This window comes from Peromyscus californicus, unplaced genomic scaffold (assembly GCF_007827085.1).
Source record: "Peromyscus californicus insignis strain IS unplaced genomic scaffold, ASM782708v3 Scaffold_11__1_contigs__length_118956290, whole genome shotgun sequence".
Classification (NCBI taxonomy): domain Eukaryota; kingdom Metazoa; phylum Chordata; class Mammalia; order Rodentia; family Cricetidae; genus Peromyscus; species Peromyscus californicus.
Window position 1 is genome coordinate 27,969,999 of NW_026294402.1, and position 20,538 is coordinate 27,990,536.

Here is a 20,538-nt window from a genome sequence, read left to right on the forward strand (position 1 = left end):
CAAATCCAGTACACATTCAATCATGGCTTGTAAATATCCTTTTGGTAAATTTCTATTGCCTCCCTTATCATAGAAGGGGAAAAAATGTAAGTATTACAATCTTAGTGGTCAGCACAGATTTGGCTGTTGAAGCCAGGTCAGCATGCATGATAACTTGGCAACAATGAACATCAACTTTCACCTGACTTTGAAATTCACCATAGAGTAATGGAGATAGTTGGGCATGGTGGCTCATTACTGTAATGGGAGACAGATGAAAGAACCAAGACATCAAGGTCAGAGTTACTACATAGTGTGGTTGAGGCCAGTCTGGCTACAGGAGACTGTCTCAGAGAGCAAACCAAACAAAGACAGCAGTAACTAAAGGATTAATGGAAGCCCTGGTCTCCATGTACACAACAAACCCACTGCTCATAAAAAGAACACATGTAAGTAGATCCTTCCGACTCAACCCAGAGTTTAAGATGATGGTTTGGACAATAGTTTTATTGGTATTATATAAAATTAAATTAAATTGGATTCAAAAGTGCTTACTCGAGTTGAGTGTAGTGGCATACGCCTGCAATTTCAACACAGGACAGGCTGAGGCAAGAGATAACCAACAGTTCAAGGCTATCCTGGGCTCTGTGGCAAAAAATTACTTCTGTCTCAAAAAAAAAATCCTTCTTTGCACTAGGGACATTTCACATCTCAATATAGCCACTCTCACTGTCATATTGGCCAGTGAAGAACAGAACATTTTCTTTCCAGCAGAAGGTTCATTTGGACAACTATGATAAAGACAATTGTCTTAATCTTTCACTTGCCTTGGCCTCTGAGATAGGGCAAGAAGGCTCAGAATTACTGATGAAGTTTCTCAAATCTCTTCTTTTAAAATGTATTTAGTCTCTTTAATCCCCGAACTCAGCAGGCAGTTGGATATCTGTGAGTTTGAGGCACAGCCTGGTCTATATAGCAAGTTCCAGGCCACCCAGGGTAACAAGTGAAACCTTAGCTCTATCCACCTTCCCTTCCCCAAAAGATGTATCCAGCAGTCATAGCTCTAGGCTTGGGTAGAGAAGTTTCTCAACCATGAATAACTTAAAATAGATGTGTTTGGTTTTTCTACAGCACCCCCAAAAGAATATTGCTCTCTGTTGTAAGCTGACTGCTGACTGTCCTTGTGGACATGTGTTTTGAGTGCTCTTTTTTCCCAGCTGGTTACGATGTTTGGGGAAGATATGGAAATTTTGGAAGGTGGATGATGGCTCAAGGAATTAGGTCACTAGGGACAGGTCTTCAAAAGCCAAAACCCCATTCCTGACTATAGAATGCTCTTGGTTTCCTGGTCCACTGTGAAGCAAGGAGGTATCACCACACATTTCCAATGACAAGAACTCTACCATGTTTCTCCCCCAGAATGGAGTGAGACTCTCTTAAGCTGTGAGCAAAAAAATTCTTTGCCCCTATAAGTCTACTCTGTCAAGTATTTGACCACCACAACACAGAACTAACAAATATAACCCCTTTACCCAAGTAAAACCCAAGAACAGAGTTCCTGAAAGACCAGAAAGCAATATGTAACTATTGGAACATTTATAAATGTCTGGGCACAACATGGGCCATGGTAAAGATTTAGGACATTGTGTTTGTCCAGAAACTGTCTACAATCAAATCTTACAAAACAGTTGATAACAAGAAACAGATGAATTCTGAAAGTCTGCCTTGGCTTCCATCAGGTGATGTGACTTTTACAGTTTTACAATTTGAAGTATGTGCGTGCGTGCGTGCGTGCGTGCGTGCGTGCGTGCGTGCGTGTGTGTGTGTGTGTGTGTGTGTGTTAATTGTGATATTTAGTAATCTCTTTCCCTTTGCTCTCAGGTTTTGGGAGAAAATGAAGAATGCTCATTCAATGAAGCACATAGATTTGGAGAATAATTTTTATTTTCTGAAGAGAGGCCTGATCTTGCTATAATAGTTGTCTCTAACAATTAAGGGACACAGTGTCTGAACCACGAAATGTCCCACTGCATGGACTTTGCAATGCCATTTCAGTTGGTCAGGGATAAAAGCAAAGCATGTCCTAATTCAACCTACCCAGAAAGAGCACCTAAGGAGTTCTTCATCTCAATCCTAAATATATGCACAGTGCTTAAAACGCAAAGAGCTAACTCCCTTTTCCATCTTTTCATTAATTCAGTGCAGGTAGGATAGGGGCAATTTTTCTCCTTTTTCACATCAATTCTGATTACATCATCATATTTGGTGGCTTAGAGCAACCCCAACACAGACACAACCTTCTTAAAGTGCTAAGAAGGCTGTGAGAGTAAAGAAGCCCTCCTTGGGCTCATTGGTGAGGGCCACCGTGATTCCCGATATTAACCCCAACAGAGGGCCATCTTCATGGTGGATTGCGTCTTTTGTTCAGTGTTTCCTCCCCTCACTGTGCCTATCGATAGCATCAGAGTTGAAGACAGACCATGTCAACCTAGCTCATGTTCACATCTTCTGCCCAAGGGAGTCCGTGCTGCAGCAGACACACTTCTCTACAGAAGAGAAAGGCAAAGCCCACAGCAGACGCGTTGTCATGTTAGGTTCCTCGTAAATTGACCAACATCTGCCCCAGGCCATAGAAAAAGACCAAAAAAAAAAAAAAAAAAAAGGAAAGAAAGAAGAAAATAGGGCTGGGGAAACACTGAAGAAACAGCAGAAGAGATGCCCTAGGTGAATGAGGCGAGGCACCCTGAAAACATCTGGCCAGCCAAATGGGAATTTCAAAACGATGACCAGAGAATGCTGTGGAAAGGTCATGAGTTTTATAGGTGAGGATGTGCTGGCTATATAAAGGCAGACATAAACCTGAAAACAATGGACCTGCGTAGCGCAGGTTGGACGGACAGTTTCTCTAATGGTCTTCACTCTTTTGTTTGTTTGGCATGAGTCTCTTTATCAACATCACAAGCCTGGAATTCCTGAGACCACAGTCACATCCTGCCATCTCTTTATGCTTTTTACGTAAAAACCCCATTGATGGAGTTGGGAGTTTCATGACCAAAACAATAGCCGGATACAAGGGAGGGAAAAGAGGAATAAGGGACGTTTGATCTGTGGGGTGCATTGCTAGAGATGAAGTCTGTGTGAGCAAAGAGATATGAATAAGTAGCAAATTGGCAAATGCAACCATTTTTGGAAATCTTAGTGCCAGAAAGAAAAAAAAAAGCAATGTTTGTTATCTGCTACATTTAAACACTGACCAGATGGAGAATAAACTAAAATGGTATAACTTGCATAATCCTTTACATTTATAAAGTGCTTTTTCTTTGTTTTCTTTTATTTTATCTTATTGAACACAAGGGCTTGCTATGTAGCTCATCCTGGCCTGGAACATAGTTATCCTGCCCCAGTCTCCTCAGTGCTGGGATTAAAGGTGTATACTACCATGATCAACAATTACAAAGAACCTTTACTTCGTGTATCTTTTGCGTCTGACACTTAATAAAGCAGGTGGAAAGTGCTATTATGATATTATTTATTATTATCATTGTCATTCTTATTTTGCAGCTAGGAGAGGAGAGAAAAGTTAGTATCCAGACTGTGATTACACAACTAAAAATGAGTGGAATTGAATTTAGGTATTCAAGTTTAAAAATTAAAAAAAATCTCTTTCAGTGTGTGTGTGTGTGTGTGTGTGTGTGTGTGTGTGCAGATGTGTTCATGACATGGAATAATTGTGGAGGTCAGAGAACAAGCTCAGATGTTGGTCCTCGCCTTCCACCTTCCTTTAGACAGGGTCTCCTGTTGTTTGCTCCTGTGTGTGACAGACTAGCTGGCTATGAGCTTCTGGAGACTTGCTTTCATGTCTCAGTCTCCCACATCACTACAGGAATGCTGAGATTACTGGCATGTGCTCTTGCAGGCAGCTTCATACGGAATCTGAGGATTTGAATTCCGGTCCTTACGTTTGGATGGCAAACACTTTATTCACTAACTCATCTCCCCAGCCTCAGACTTCAAACTTTCAAAAAATCCTTTTGCCACCACCATGGTATCTGGTAAAACACTACCACAACCCTCTACTGTAGCACAAATCTTAACGGGTCTTATTAATAAAATCAAACCTGAGGCCAGTTATTGGGGTGAATGCTGGAGGATCAGAGAAGCAGAACAAGCCACAGCTACCTCACCTCGCCAATTCCTCAGCTGATCCTGTTTCCTCAGATTGGAAGCCTCTGAATCCTCATCCAGAATGAATCTCAGCTGAACTGCTGCTAAAAGCCTAAAAGCTTAACCAGTTCTAGTTGCTGGTTTTCATGCCTTATACACCTTTCTGCTTTCTGCCATCACTTCCTGGGATTAAAGACTCTTGTTACCACACCTGGCTGTTTCCAGTGTAGCTTTGAACTCATAGAGATCCAGATGGATTAAAGGTGTGAGTACCACCATTTTCTGGCCTCTATGTCTGTCTAGTGGCTGTTCTGTTCTTTGACCCCAGATAAATTTATTAGGGTGCACAATACATTGGGGAACACAATATCACCACAGTCTACCAACTTCACTAAGAATTTGCATCATCTTTCTTAGGCAAGAGGTAACTCAACCGCACACAGCATTGTTTTCGCATTGCGTGGTGTGAACACGAAGTTACATTTTCAAACTTCAACTGACAGAATATTCGTAGGGAGTTCCTCACAATAATGAGAAGTAGACAGTTTTTTTTTTCTGAAGAGTCCACCTGAGGCTCCAATGTTTCCTGACTTACCACTGGTAACATGAATAATCCCCAAATCAGTGACCCAGTAGTTATTCAAACTGGAGTTATTAATTAGTGCTTTTCTTCAAGAAACCCAGAGCATCTCAGTACTCCAGACTGTTAGCAAATCTACAGGGTAAGAAGCACATACTGCTAGTCTCAATTCTTTTGTGTGGACAGAAAAGATGAGGTTAAGAAAGACAGAATAGCATGCCCAGTGCCACCCAGCCAGCCTAAGCAAGACCAGGCATATAACTCGGATGACTCAAACCTGAAACTCACTTGTTTTTTAAAGGAAAGACACATAGACTCTGGAAACTTCTATGGGAGCTAGAGAGCTAGTACAGAGGTGTACCTAGACAGGCTTGCCATCAATGTTTCTAATGACCAAGAAGGAGATGGAGAATGAGGCTTTGTGGTGATTATAGACCTCTAATTCCCTTTAATCAGAAGGAATTTTAAAAATGAATTAAAAATTAATATCTCAAAATAGCCAGTCTACCTATTCTCTCTCAGATGAGGTTGTCTACCTAAATGAGTGTTCATAGGCTCCAGCAGAATGAAGTAGGAGACACTCATGTGTCTTACAACACTCCCTTCTCCCTTCCAGAAAAGTCTGAGCTCTGAGACTCCACTAGACCTTATTGTCGGGCATCCACCTCTGCCCTTCTCTTATTTTTCCAGTTCATCTCTGAGACAGTTCTCTCTCCACACTCCATAAATGCTCTTGTGTTGCGCACAGTAATAAAACAACCTCTCCTGTTTCCAATTATTTTGTAACAATTAAGCATGCAAATGTGGGAGCAACATTTAATAAACTTCTATGGACATTTAGGAGGAAAGAAAGAATGAGCCAACAAAAATCAGAATCATCAAAGGACTCTTACAAAACCAGTATTTTGAGCCTTTAATTGAAAATGAATCAGAAACAGGCGTGTGAAATTTCCCATGAAATACACATAGGGTTTTAAAAAAAATTTAGAGGGTGCTCTGGGAAGAGAAGAGTCTGGGTCAAACCCAGTCCACACTGATGGGAAGAAAGAGATTAATTGCAAAGAACTCAAGCAGGCCCCACTGCCTGTGAATGGCTGGTCTACAAGACTCTCTGGGGGCAAGGGCAGGGATATTGGGTGCGGGACAGGACACGCTGTGGTGATTCCTTCACTACAGTGCAGACCTGGAAAATCTATACAGATCTGTTACTTTCCAGAAGGAACAGCTTAGCAGCCCAGAGCAGCAAACCCAAACCACAGGGTCCATTCCCAAAGAACTCTGGGAAAGACGGTCTACACACCCTTTCCCTGAAGCAGAAGAGTCAGCTGCTCCTCTTATATTTTCTTCTGGAAAAAAAGGAAGCACAGATATCCATAAAGCCCTGGACTCTATAGGGGTGTCCTAAAGATTCTCTTTGAGTGAGACTTCATCACAGAGTCTGTGGACCCTGTTATGGAGGAAGACAAAGCCAATATCTAAGCAGCTCTTTATCGATAGACAGTGTGTCAGGGCTAAAGGGAATTTTGTACGAGAATGCAAGGGTCTTTTTCTAGAATGCCTGACAGTAACAGACCTGGGTGAAAAGCTGGAGGCAGACTACAGTGTCTGGAAACCAATAATATATACTAATGACTCTAGTCTATTCCTTCCCCTTGGCACCACCAACATTGGCTACCCAAGCCAGATGCACACCTTTGCCCATACTCTTTCCAGGTAGTATCTGAACTATTTTGTTCTTTGAAGAACATTCTTTAACCCATTTCTTTCTAGAGCTGCTAACATAAAGAACTGGGCTAAAAGAATTCAGTATCACTTAACCACAATGAATTGCTCTTTTAGAGATGCCCATGCCAAAGAGTAGATGCCAGTGTTATTGTTTTCCTATTCTAAATCGGTGTGTCAGGGCTAAAGGGAGTTTTATAAGAGAACGCAGGGGTCATCACGAGCAAAGAGCCCACCTTAGTAACGTTATTGCTTAGCTGCTCAAGTGGCACCTACAGAATGTATCATTTTCAGTTCCCTAGCTGGAGTATGACAATGGTCAGGAAAGGAACTGAACCGAGGCTCAAAGTCCTTGTGAGTTCAGTGAAGCCCCAGTGCCTTCACTCTGGGAAACACATTTATTATGGGATGCATCCTTTTGGGAATCCAGATCCTTAATCGATGCTGATGGTATACTTGCATGCTTCTCACCTCCCAGGGCACTGAATCTTGAAACCTAGTCTGTCTTTTCTATCCAATGCTCTCTTACTCTGCAAGAGTCCGGAAGAGAGGCATGTTAAATGGACTCTATGTGACATTTGCCTTCAGAGGCAAGACAGGCACACAACAGTTGCCTTAATTTTCCATTTTTTAAAAAAGCGAAATCAAAAACTACAAGGAGGATATGTTCAGGTGGGTCACTGAGTCCTGATAAACTCACACGGGTCTCCTCACATGCTAATAGAACGCTGTGGGGGAAAATGTAAAGGTGGGCCTTACAACTGGAAAATTAAACTTTAAAATAATAGATCCTTCAGTGCTAAATTATGTTTGCTCCCAAGGATCCTTAGAGCTATGGTTTTCTTTGTTCTGCCAAAGGAAAAAGGAAATATATCAGGAAGCTGGGCCCGTCCACAGGAAGTCTCACTTGGGCTGATAAAAGGAACTGATGTGCAGCGGCTTTGGATGCAGTTATAAGTCAATCTGCCTTGAAATAACAAGAAATGCTGTTCAAGAGAAACTGGAGCCTGAAGTCGGCCTTGCTTGGCCGTTTCCTTTAGCATCGAAGAACAACTCCCCTCTTTGTGTTTCTCATAACTGCCCAAATCCGTCCTTTTATTTCAAGTTTGTGCGTCGTTTTGTGAGCATGGGAGTGAAGGAGGATGAAGAGGAGAGCAGGAGTTAGGGGAGGAGGAGGATGAAAGAGCCAACAGGGCGGCAGAAGACGAAGCCTTGTCAAGTCCCAGTATCTGCCTATTTTCTGTCGAGTAGAGAACCTACCTTGATTCACCTCTGTTGCTCATTATGGGAAAATAGAGCCTGGCAATTTCACAGTCCGTCTCTCGCCTGCCTGCCAGTACACCTGCTCACAAAGCTGGGCCGGCTTTTTCCTGGATACAAGGGGCTTAAGTCTTCATGCATAATTGGTGGTGGAGTATGAGCAATTTAATGACTCCAACCAGCATGGGCTGTGCTCAGGAGTCATGGCGAGGAGAAAGAGCAAAACCTATGCATTCCTCACAAGGTAGGTTAGAGCTGAACCTTATGCTCCAGGCAGGAGGATTGCAAGTTCTAGGCTTGTCTAGGCTGGCGAGCGAGTTCTAAACCTGAACAATTTAGCAAAACCCTGGCTAAAAGCAAATAGTAAATAAACAACGACAAACCCTTGCTTTGGCTGTAGTTCAGTGGCAAAGCATTTGCCTAGAGCAGGTGCCGAGCCTGGGATTCAACCTCCAACACCAGGAGGCGAAACCAAGGAGGAAGCAGAGTCAGACTTTGAATCCCAAACTACGTGGAGGCGAATCTGTCAGTCTGGTGATTTTTCACAATGACTAGGCTCCAGAAGCTTTGGAGGCCATCAGGATTGGGAGCACAAAATTGCTCCCCCATTTCTACCTGAATAGACGAGCTTGAATAAGCTGCACAATTGTTCCAAAATGGAAACTATATGTGCATCACAGGATTGGTACAAGGATCAACGTAAGTGTGTCTTAAAGGCCAGAAACTAGTGCCTAAAGGCGGGTTAATACATAGATTTTTTTTTTCTAATGACTCTTCGACGGAAAATAAATAAATAATGCGTCCAATCTGAGGTAAGGACTAGCAGAAAAGAGGCCTTAGTTGGGACACTGGGTCCACATACATGGCCAGTGATACTACTTCACACCAAATTGGGGCCTTCTGGGCAGACTATGTTTGCCCATAGCACGGCACCACTTCCTGTTTTAAGAAGCAGAAAAAAAAAATTAAAAGCCTTCCAAAAAAACTCATTAAGAGGCTCAACATTCTTCTTAGACATCAAATAAGTCCTCAAAAATATTGTTTTTTTAAGAGCTAAGTGTAAATGAATAAAAACCAGACAAATTCAATTTCCCTTCAATTAAACAGGATTTTTTTTTTAAAGAAGTCTAGAGTAAAGGCTTTTGGAACTAAATATGTTTTGGGGTTTCAAACAAGACTGACATTTTGGTAGTCTAAGACCCAGTGCAGAGTTGGGCCCTCTTCTTGGATGGTGTCAACACACAAGGCTCAACACCATTGCACCATGAATTGCAAGTGAAGACAACTGGGCTCCCAGAAACACACAAAGCACCTTGAAATAGCTCAGCGGTGGCTGGTCTTGAGCGTCACCTGGCAGCACAACTTAATTTTGAGATTTTAGAGCAGCCATACTGGACCAGAAAGAAGGTCAACGAGTTCAGCCACCTACACTCCAAAATCAGACACAGGAGTACCTAACCTGGACAGAATGGACTTGGGATCGAAAGAGAATGCTGCCACTGCAGCTCAGTTTACATGTGAAAAGATCAGAGAAAGAAATGTCATGTGAGAAGCAGAAGCCCAAGACGCAATAGGCGCTCCGAGGTACAGCCAGGGCTAGAAATGCTGTGTGCGAATCCTCAGCCACACTATTTCACCAAAAGTGGTCTCCAGTCTCCGGAACCCATGCATTTTGGTCAGAATGGTTTCAATAAATCTATTTCTAACAGACCATTTTCATTTTTGCTTATTTTAAATTGTAAAAATAATTTATACTAATTATTACAGAATAAGATGCTCCCTGAATTTATGATGTGAAAGACAGACATCTACTCTTCCATATTCAAAGGTACCTGGTTGTAACTTGTGTATACTTCTAGAAATTATTTGGACATAATAAGATCATACATACATGTGCTTAAATTTCTTTCATAAATGGACAATGCAGTTTATAATTTTTATTTTTATATATGACAACATTCCATTGAGAGCTTTCTAAGTCAGGGTCTATAAGAATTATTTTATTTCATTTAACATTGGCATGGCATCCTCTTGTATATATCTTTCCTAATTATTTACCTAGTACTTTATTGATAATAAACCAATAAGTTTTCATTTTTGCCATTATAAAGATGCTGCTATAAACATCTTGTGTATACATCTTTAGAATCTGAATGAATACAGATAAGGGTGAGGCAGTCACCCTTTCTAACACGGCACATTATTACTGTCTTTTTATCTTTATTGTCCACTTAGGTCATAATCATAAGAATCCCACTCTTTTCATGTAAAGATCTTTATGAAGGCACAGGCTTGAGATTCTAAGTTGATTGTTCATTTGTGTTTCTTCTTCTAGGGTCTTTGTCCATTTCCCATCAAGTAGTCTTTTTTTTTTAATTGATCTGTAAGTAGTTATTGTATCTGATATTAAGTATGAGAAACGGTCTTTGAGAGTTCTCATTTATCTTTTCAGTTTTCTTGTTTGTTTGGTGGTATGTGTGAACAAACAGCACATTGGCCATGCTGCTCTGTCACTGAGCCACAAAGCAGCCTGTCTTTTTACTTAATTGTTGTATTTATCTCCATATTAATATATACATTGGAGACCTGGAGAAAGAGAGAAGGAATTTCTTTGGCTCAAGTTCTGGATTTCCAAAAATGTCTACATAAAGGACTAGTATCACCTGGGATGGAGAGGCTGTGGAGCTCTACACTCTTGTCACCTTGGGCCACTGTGCCTAATGTCTCCATAACATTAAACTATGTATAAATAGTACCCCCGAGTGGGCATAGCCTTCTTTGGAATCATGGATCATCAGAACTCAAAATAAGGAAATAGAGAAACTTCTACTCTCTAAAGATCTGAAGTAGCAGAGACATCTTGTTTTTATTGATGGAGGCGGATCATCTCTAGACCACTGAGGCTTCTAGTACAATTCAACTTGGGGGAATGAATAAACGATTGAGTACAAATTAAATGATAAATGTCTAAATGCAAAATGGCTCTACAGACATATACATTTCAATCCAAAGATATGCTTCTGTGTGAATTATAACAATCAACATAAAGACAAGTTAGAAGCTGAATAATTTTTAATATTAACCAATTTGTTTTCACCTTTTTGCTGCAAGAATGGTAGTGTACAATTGTTCGCTTTCAGACTAGGCTCCTTTCCACATTAAATCAGTGAACACTTGCATATTCAGAATGAGCAAATCTGTATCTGGAGTGATAGATTCTAGTAGATGTGAAAGCCACACATGTCTAGAAAATCAAGGTTAAAGCTCCCTTGGCACCCGTAATTCAGGCCTCTTGCATGTGTGCACTGAAATGTGGCATAAGGTCTTTCATGACCTTGGATGCAAAGCTCAGACTGAGTAAATGGCCCTGCTCTTGGGAAATCATTCCACAGGACTCAAGTCTGTGTCTTCCTTGAGGATTTCATACAATGAGATTTTGATCATTAAGTAAATGGCAGGTATGTTGTTCCCTAAAGATAGGAAACATCTTAAAGACTTCAGGCATGAGGAATTTTGAAGCTGCTATAAAGTTGGTCTGAAGTACTGAAAGTACACTCTACCTCCTGTCTCAGATCCTAAAGGGATGAGGGACAAAACTCTCTGAAGCTTGGTTTGATTAGATGAAATGTCAGCGCTACTAATGGAGGCAATGGGCCAGACCTCCTCATGAGAGATTGTCACACTTCTCTGAATTTCCACAGAAGTTTGATTTGAGTCTCAGGGAAACAACCTTCCCTCTTTCATGGTCTCTGTTACCATCTGCTGACTCATTCTTAAAAAGAGCTGAAGTTGTCACCTAGGACAGACCTCCCAATTAAAAAGATAGCTCATGAGTCATATTTATGAGAGCAAATGCAACAATCAATGTTTTTAAGCATTTTTTCATAGTTTTGGGGATCCATTTGAATCCTGTGCATACTTGTATACTTGGCACATGCTTAACCACTGAACCAAATCTACAGCCCTTGGTTCTTTGAAATTGGGTCTTGGCATGTAGCTCAGTCTGACTTTGAAATCACTATATGTGCTAGGCTGCCCTTCACTTGGGGTGCTCCTGTCTCTACATTCTAAGTGTTGAGCGTGCAGGAGTGTGTAATGCCTCACTCTTGTGTAATCACATGTTTATTTGACATGTTTATGTGACCCAAAGAAATGGAATTGTCCCGCCCTCCCTCTGTGCCTGCTTCACCAGCAGCACCTCACAGACTTTTCTGTTGCCTCAAACTCATCACTTGCTGTCTAGTCCTGAGGGCTTACTAGAAGCTTCTAGGAGAGTTTCTAACAAGCACTGTCATCTCCATCCACTCAGAAAAAGGATGACAGGAGGAAGAACACAGTCACTAAGGGATTTGTACAGCTGTGTAGACTATCATAAAGTTTTTAAAAATGAGTGTTTCTTACTGTATATTTTATAAGACCCAAATTTTATCACAATATTTATGGCATTCCTTATTCTACTTTTATTTAATCTTTCCACCTCCTCCCCAATGTATTTCCTCTCCAAAGCCTTTGACTATATTACCACGCGCAAGTCTAGTCATACCTCAAGGCTACCTTCCACATTCACTTATGTCAAGAAATAGCATGGCTGGTGTGTGCAGAAGAAGCAGGTATTCTGCAATCTGAAAGGCTGGGCTTGAAAACCCCCACTCTGTCACATATTAGCTGTAGTCTTGGGCAAGTAGCTTCGCCTCTCTGACCTTCCATTCGTTCTGTGTGAAATGTAGCTATGATGGTATAAGCTCCCGTAGGGGTGCAGTGAGGATGGATGCCAAGGGAGCATGTGAAAGTGCTTTGCCAGGACTAAGAAACTACACATGTAACCCTTTTCATCACATCTTTGTGTGTGTGTGCAGTTCGGGTTGTTCTTTCCTTGCACAGGCAGCCATGACACCCGACAATCCCATGGGCACACACAGCTCATCTTCTAATTGAGGATCCCAGGCAGGTCACCAGGTCTGACTCTGCACAGCAGTCCTGCTGTTGTTGCATTGATATGGTTGGTCACACACAGTGTCCACTTCTCACAGAAAACTGTTATTCTAGAGATTTCTACGTGTCAAAGATGCTAGGCTGAGGGGGTGACTGCAAGAGGAATGGATGGTGATTCCTTTTACTACCTCGGGAGAAACAACCCAAAGTGTATTACTAGGTGGCATCATTTAGTAATACCATCCACTAATGAAGTGATACGTGAATGGCATGAACATGACAGATACGAAAGAAACAGAAAATGAAACAGGGTGTAGTCTTCTGCAGAGAAAAACACCTGTGGAACTTTGAGATGACTAATAAAATGTATTATAGCCAGACATGATGGTACATTCCTGGAATCCCAGCACCCAGAGGTGGAAGCAGAAGGCTCAGAAGTTCAGCATCATCCTTAAGTACATGGTGAGTTTGAGGCCAGCCAACGATACACAGACTTCCCCAAACAAACCAAAGCATGCTGGGGAGATGGCTCAGCTTGCCACACAACTTTGAAGACCTGAGTTTGAATGCCCAGAGTTTCATAAAGCCAGACAGAAAGTAACATGTCTCTACTTCCAGTGGTTCTATTGGGAGATGGGAGACGGGAGACGTGAACAGGAGATTCTTTGGAAGATCCTGAGCCAGCTGGACTGCTGCACACAGCAGCTAACAGCAAGGAGACCCGCTCTCAAACAAGGTGGGAGGTGAGTACCAATGCTCTAGGTCATCCCATTATCTCCATCTGAGTGCCCATGCTTATACACACATCGTACACACACACACACACACACACACACACACACACACACACACACACTCACACAAGAACAGCAGTGGGAAAAAAGATAGACAGGGTTTTAAATTCAGTCTTCAAAAATTCATATTATTCAAAACAAAAATATTCTGGGCCAACATTATTCAGCCAATCATCTAAATGAAATAAAGCAGTAGACTTCCCATTCTAAGTCCAGAAAGATAAATGGTCTAAACTAAAAGCCGATATATTAACCTTTAAGTTGAATGAAACTTTAGTTTGTGGATATTTTTGTGAGGTTTAAAGTAGAATAAAGGGGAGTTTATTAATGTGAACATTTTGCCAAGATTTTGTCCTTTGTTTTTACTGGGAAGGAATTGGACTAATACTATATTTCTAGGCTGGGTGGTGATTTCAGTCAAACAGTTTTCAAAACCAATACCAACTTAACTGTTCAACCTCAAACTAAAGAAGACACTGAAAATTTAAATTGTATTTAATGGAGTTGTTACTAAAGACTGTTTGCTTCACTGTTTAGAAAATAGATCTATTAGGTATGTCCTAATACATCCGAGAATGTCATTTTTTTTATACCTGCTCACCATCAGTAGAGGGACCTGTTGGTTATTTAAATAATGGTGTATTTTGGGTAGTTTCTTGATAATGGAAACTTTGCTTGTGTTGCCTATAGTCAAAGCAGATTCATTTTGGAAAATAGTTGTGTTTTCTAAACCTATCAAAAATTTTGGACATTGTAGCTTTTTGTTGTTGTTGTTGGTGGTGGTGGTGGTAGTGGTTCTCTCTCTCTCTCTCTCTCTCTCTCTCTCTCTCTCTCTCTCTCTCTCTCTCTCTCTCTCTCTCTCTCTCTGTGTGTGTGCAGATGTAATTCAAGATAGGAGGAATATATCTGTCACTAAATTACTGGAGTGTCATTAGTTTAAGGTGCCAGATATTTCATGATTTCTCTTTTCAAAGCTCTCTTTCTGCAGTATTGTATCATTTTAACTGATGTAACAAGTGATATTGTCATGGTATAGTGGTGAGAGCACTGCCCTGCTTCTTAGGAACCCCGAATTCTCACTTTGTTCCCTGTCATAGTGGACTTTCCTCTTAGAGTCCCGGACCTCGTTTTTCCTAGAGGCAGAGCTGAGAGTGTCAGGATGAATGTCCTCCAAAGCTTTCAAGTTGCAAACCTATGAATTTGCACAGTAAGAGAAGAAAGCTTTTTAGTGGCAATCGTTCACTTGGTAGTCATCTCAGCGAGCAATCATGTGGTCATGGGGACAGACAAAATGACCATCTAGTTTGCCTGGCATCCTTGTGAATCTAGGTGACACTGAGGCAGAGTGGTGGGAGAGTGAGATGCCCACGTGGAGGGCAGAAGCCAAAGTTGCCTCTCTGATGTGCTCCTCTCTTGACTGCCTCTTCCTAGGGCTCCTTTCCGAGTTTCTCCGCCCTGAGAGCAACAGCCTGCCCTCTGTGCGGCATACGGCTCTTCTCTGGTCCACAGATTCCAGCTGTAAGTCCACCTTCACTCTTTCCTCTACCATCATTTAGTGGTTGTGTAGAAGGGCTACCTGTACTCTTTATTAGCAGTGTTCTCCCTGGCCCTCCTGCCTGGTGCAGCACCCTCACAGGCCAGCCCTAATCACATTAGTTTCTACGTGCATCTATCACCTTCCCTAGAGACATTCCATTGCTGTTTATCTAAAGACATAAAGTAAAGCCTCTGACATGAGAAGTACATCACGAATAAAAATCAAAGTCATGAAATACGGGTAATGATAAATTCAGACCTATGTTCTACTGCTGTGACCAACAAATCTCTACAAGTTCTAACTCAAGATGAAGTTCAATGAACGTGCATCCACCTAAAGAACCAGATTGTATCTCATCCTTACTGTGACTTATCTAAAGAAGTTGCTGTAGACCTACTTTGCAGATGAGAAAACTGAGACCCAGGAGCTAAGAACTTGACTAGAACACGCACAGTAAGTAGTAGAAGTGAGGATGAACCTAGGCTTTCTCCGAGTCCTTCTTTCCTTATTTCCCAATTTTATGCACATGTCTGACTCTTCTCTGGCTGATTCCCAATCTTTGACGGTGCACTTTACATTCATACTTGTACAGACGGCATCAATCTGATCAAAGGAAGCCTGCCTGGAACTAAGATGGGGTTTTGAAACCAGGTCAGTTCTTCAAGCAGCAAGCAGTATCACGTGCTTTCCAACCCTGATAATATCACTGTGGGGAGTAGGGGTGTGGTAGGGTGTTGTTTAGCAGGGCAGGTTAACTTGTCTATAGCTAAAGAAGAGTAAACCAGGTTCTGAGGCTCTCCATATGCGTTCTCCCAAGAGCCATTCTTGGATAAATAGAGAATGTAATTTGGAAGCGCAACATGAGCGGGAGTTTCTAGCCCCAAAGGATTCTAGGAGTGCTGAACAAAACCGGGGCCTACTGTAAAGAAAGCCAGGCTTCCCTGGTATCCTGAACCATGTACATCCTGGGCACCAAGACCCACAGGCATTTTCGAATTTTGTGACTGAGGAAGATGCATGCAGGTGCATCAGAGAATCACTCTTAAGCTTGATTTTTTTTTTCCAGGCTATTCAAACTGGCAGCTCACGCCCTGAGTTTGTGTCTACAAATTAGACACTAGTGTCTTCTGATCTCTGTCAGTATAGGGCAGGATAGTTGTCTAGTATACCAGTAGTTGGAAACACTCGTTAGTCTAAGGCAGTCTCATGGGATTTTTATGAAGATTATGAAGCTCAAAGAGGTTAAATAGCTGTGAATTTGTACAGCAAGTTGGTTGGCCTTTCTTTCACTTCAGTATCTTTCAGTATGTATACCAAGCTTAGCATTAAACCATTGTGTAAGTGGAGCCTGCGATCCCCCAAATCCAAAGGTTGCATGTAAACAGGAGCCCAAGGAATCTATATAGCTAAATGCCATAGGCTACACTAAAAACCAACCTTCCAGAACCTTGGCATACAGAAGAGTTTGAAAGGAAAGAGATTGACCTGTAGTGGCTGTGGACTCAAGTCACCCAGGTGAGAGACAAGGTGTTCCTTGGGAGGCTTTGGAGGGGCTCATGGGCTCCCATCATTCATGGTAAAAGAGCCCTCACTCCCATCTTTGGTACAAAGTGCCAAGCTCCTGGTCTAATGCTGCTCTCTATGTCTGCCATGCCCATCCCAATGTGTGCATAAAGCGAGGTTAACACATCCTGGGTACAAAGACCACAGCTTCCTCCAAGACTCAGGGCCTGTGCTTAGAGGTCTGAACACTGCACAGACATTGCTTCACTTCTCTTCAGAGTGTCCACACCAAGCCTCTGGAGCCCTGTTGCCACCCTTGTGGATGCAAGGGGAGTCTTGGGGGAGAGTAGAAAGTGTGCTGGATGGGGCTGTGAAGCTTCTGTGAGGACCATCTGGTTACTGAACCTGGGGACATAGGCACTTGCATGAACTCACCAACAGGAAACGGGTGAAAAGGCCCAGTGACCTCCACTCCTAGGTCTCTAGAGCAGTCCTGTCACCCACCCACTCAAGTCAAACTTGATAAACCCGTGGCTATTAGCTTGTCTTAAAAAACCCATTACAATCAGTTATCTCATCTCTGTTTTCAAGATCTTCCAGTTGGTGCCTTTTACCTAAGTCAGCATGTTTCATGACAGAGAGAGAGAGAGAGAGAGAGAGAGAGAGAGAGAGAGAGAGAGAGAGAGAGAGAGAACTTAGAAAATAAAAACACTTTGACCCCACCCAGAAGATAAGAATCTGTTGAATTCTCTAAGCCCAACACCTTAACCTCCTCTTAGTTAAGTCATGGGTAGGAAGCCGATTCCTCCAGGTTTTGGGGAATGGCGGGCTCTGCCAGTCCCCACCTCACCAGCCTGATAGTTTTTCCAGACCAACTCCTGCTTGGTGTTGTATGGCAGCCTTGAAGCTAAACGTCTGGTCTCATTCATTCTCCTAAGTCCTCTAAGGCTAGTCACGTAAGGGGGTGTCCCTCCTCTCTGCTCCTGGCCCTACTTCCCCCTTTCAGAGGGAGCAGTCAGCCGTTCTGAAGCGTGACAGGGAACCCAGACTCACGGGTCTCCTGGGCTGCACTTTGCAACCTAGACCCAGGCGGGGCGGCGCAGATTGGGGGTGGAATCGGCAAGACAGCCCCAGGCCACGGGCTCAGAACCAGCCACCGCAGGCGGATGGCTGTGAAGGAGTTTAATTCTTACTGAGAGGACAGCTCCTGGAACCCTTACTCTGAAGCTGGCGCATGCACAGCGTGAGAGATCTGGGGTGCAGGGGAGCGGCCGAGCCAGGAGATTCCCAGCCCTTGAAGCAGCTAGGCGGGCCGTTAGCTCCGGGCAGCCGGCGTCGGCAGAGCGCGGGGCAGCAGCAGTGTAAGGGGAAGAGAAACCAGGCTGGCTGACATGTAAACAGGGGCTTCCATTTGGACCCGCCGGCCCCGCCGGCTCCTCAGACACACTCCCTTACACCCCTCCCCGCCCGCAGCGAATCCTTAACTGGCCCCGGAGGATCGGGAGACCCCAGCCGGCGGCGAACGCTGCCCCAGCCGGAGCTGCTCTCGGCCTCTGGCAAGAGGAAGCTGGCGGCCAGACGAGTGCCCGGCGCCGGGGCCAGGGCGCCCGGGTGCCGGGTGTGAGCCGACCGGGCGATCTCCCGCCCTAGACTCTGGTCCGCGCCCCGGCTCCCCAGGTTTCAGCTGCCGGGTCTTGCAGCCCCGCGTGCGGCGCGGTGGGAGCCTGCGGGACTCCTCTGTAGAGCAAGGAGTGAGGGGCAGCTCGCCCTAGGCGGGAAGGCTGGCTGGCCTCCTCGGAAAGGGGGGGACCAGCCACCCGGAGGAGACGGCGCAAGCCGGGGCACGGAAGGAAGGGTGAGCGGCCACGTCTTCCGGGACCCCGGCGCCCAGCCCTCCCGCAGCCCCGGTCGGCCCTAGCCCGGAGCCCACTGCCCCGTTGCTTACCTTAATAGTCCCGTCCATTTGGCCAAGTCTGCAGCCGAGCCCCCCAATATTCCACACATTGACCCGGTTACAGCCTGACCTCGTAGCCCCTTCAGATTAGCACGGTGCGGCCTCTCTGGCGCCCTGGGCCCTCCCTGAGTGCCCCCTGCGAGCGCCCTGCCCTCGCTCCCCTGTGCACGTTTGTTGTTGTAGCGGATCGAAAAAGAGACAGTTAACCGGATGAAACTTTTTTTCAGCTAATTTTGGGAAGTGACTTCACTTTGCGATCGGGGAGGAAGTCCTATCTCTCTCTCTCTCTCTCTCTCTCTCTCTCTCTCTCTCTCTCTCTCTCTCTCTCTCTCTCTCTCTCTCTCTCTCTCTCTCCCCTCGCCCTCTCCTCTCTTCTCTGCTCTCTCTTGTCTTCCCTCCCCCACACCCCCCTCTTCCTCTCCTCCCTTAGCCCTGCTTTTCGCATCACTCGCTATATAAATATACGCGGTGATGCCCAGATACATTCATGCACTGCGCACACAGGATACTTGCTCCTGGGAGATAAGAGTGGGCCAGGAACAATGACGGGGTCTACGCCCAGTGTCCGCGCCCTGATTCCTGCAGTCTGCAACACCCCCCCTACCTTCCCCCCCAAATCCAAAGCCAAACGCCTCTGGCCTCTTTCCTTTCCCCTGGGCCTTTGGCCGAAGGTGGCCCTCCTGACTCACTCACTTTCCGTTTCTTCCCACAGATACATTCATTAATGCTTTTTCCAGCCGGACTCAAACTTTTCGGGGATGGGAGGAAGAAGGCGGGAGAGTTTGCTAGGAAACGGGATAACCTGGTGCCGACCGCCAGAGGAGATTCGGACACAGATCAAGGCAAACCGACCATTTTTGAAAGGAAGAAAGAAAGAAAGAAGGAAAGAAGGAAAGAAAGAAAGAAAGAAAGGGAGGAAGGGAGGAAGGAAGAGAAAGAAGGAAGGAAGGAAGGAAGGAAGGAAGGAAGGAAGGAAGGAAGGAAGGAAGGAAAGAAAGAAAGAAAAGCACACGAAAGAACTTTTAGCATCGTGCACTGGATTGCGGAGCGGCTCGCGCCGGAATCTGGGTCCGGCGGACCTGACCTGTCAAGGGTGTGACTCAACACCTCAAGCATTGTTAGGAGAGAGGCGCCCATGCTTCGCACGCCTCTACTCCGGGCTCCCCATGCCTGCTAAGGGGTGGACCAGGCGCACCCTAGGCCACTTATCCACGCCTTTTGGTGTTAAATCCTCTAACTTGTGTAGACCCGACCTCCAAGCCTCAGCTCAGCATCCAGTTCTGCCCTTCAGTACCATCGCAGCCCCCAAGGAACAGACACTGGGGCAAGCATGCCCTCCACACTACTCAGCGGGACCAGGGAGCGCGGCACCCCGCGGCGGCTCAGCACTGACCCAATCTTCTCAGATGAGACTGGGGGGTCCGAGGGTCTGAGCTGGGGACTGTCATCCCCACCCAGCGGCGTGATCCGTTTTACACATCCCGCCCCCCCCCCCGCCCCCCGCCCCGGGCTCTCTCCGAGATCTCCCGCCTCCCCTGCTGGACCCAGGAGCGCTCTAGTTAAGGCTGCTTCTCGGGTACCGGCGCTAGCGGCCTGACTCCCTTCTCCCCGAACTCCAAAACAGGTTACCTTATCCACGCTCTTCAGACCACGCTGTGGACTTTCTCACTTTTATTTAAGAGTCCTCCCGGGAAAAGAGAGGGGGAAAAATCCAGAGCAGATCCGAATAAATTGGAAAAAAAAATTCAAATGGGTGTCCACGGCAGCAAAAAAGGTGACTTATTAATTCTTTATTTCTTCAGGAGCAATTGCTCTCGCTCGTCTCCCTCCCTCCCCCTCCCCCCTATCCAAATTAGTCTCATCAATTCAGCTCCAATTTGGGGTTCGAATACAGACATGGGTCTGAACGTGACCAGACCTGGAGTGGCGGTGCAGCCTGCCAGCAATTGAGACTCGGTTTACTGTGGGGGGTGGGGTGGGGGCCGGCCCACTCCCCCTCCTCCTGTCTGCTTCTCAATCCAGGGGTCTGCTCCGGGGCTCCCCTGGGACCGCCACATCTGGTTACCGCTAGCGGGGTCAGTCCCCCCCTTTGCCTGGGGCCACCAGTTCTGGA

At 44.9% G+C, this 20,538-nt stretch overlaps 1 protein-coding gene across 1 annotated transcript in view; it reads right to left on the reverse strand.

Annotated features, from left to right (window-relative positions):
• Fli1 (Fli-1 proto-oncogene, ETS transcription factor) overlaps positions 1–18,727 on the reverse strand; it is a 119,818-nt gene extending 101,091 nt beyond the window's left edge. Inside the window, exon 1 of the mRNA XM_052755994.1 lies at positions 18,417–18,727. Within this exon, the coding sequence (XP_052611954.1) occupies positions 18,417–18,434 (18 nt within the window). The 5' untranslated portion in view covers positions 18,435–18,727. The remainder of the gene's footprint in view (positions 1–18,416) is intronic.
• Between the last annotated feature and the right edge of the window lie 1,811 nt (positions 18,728–20,538).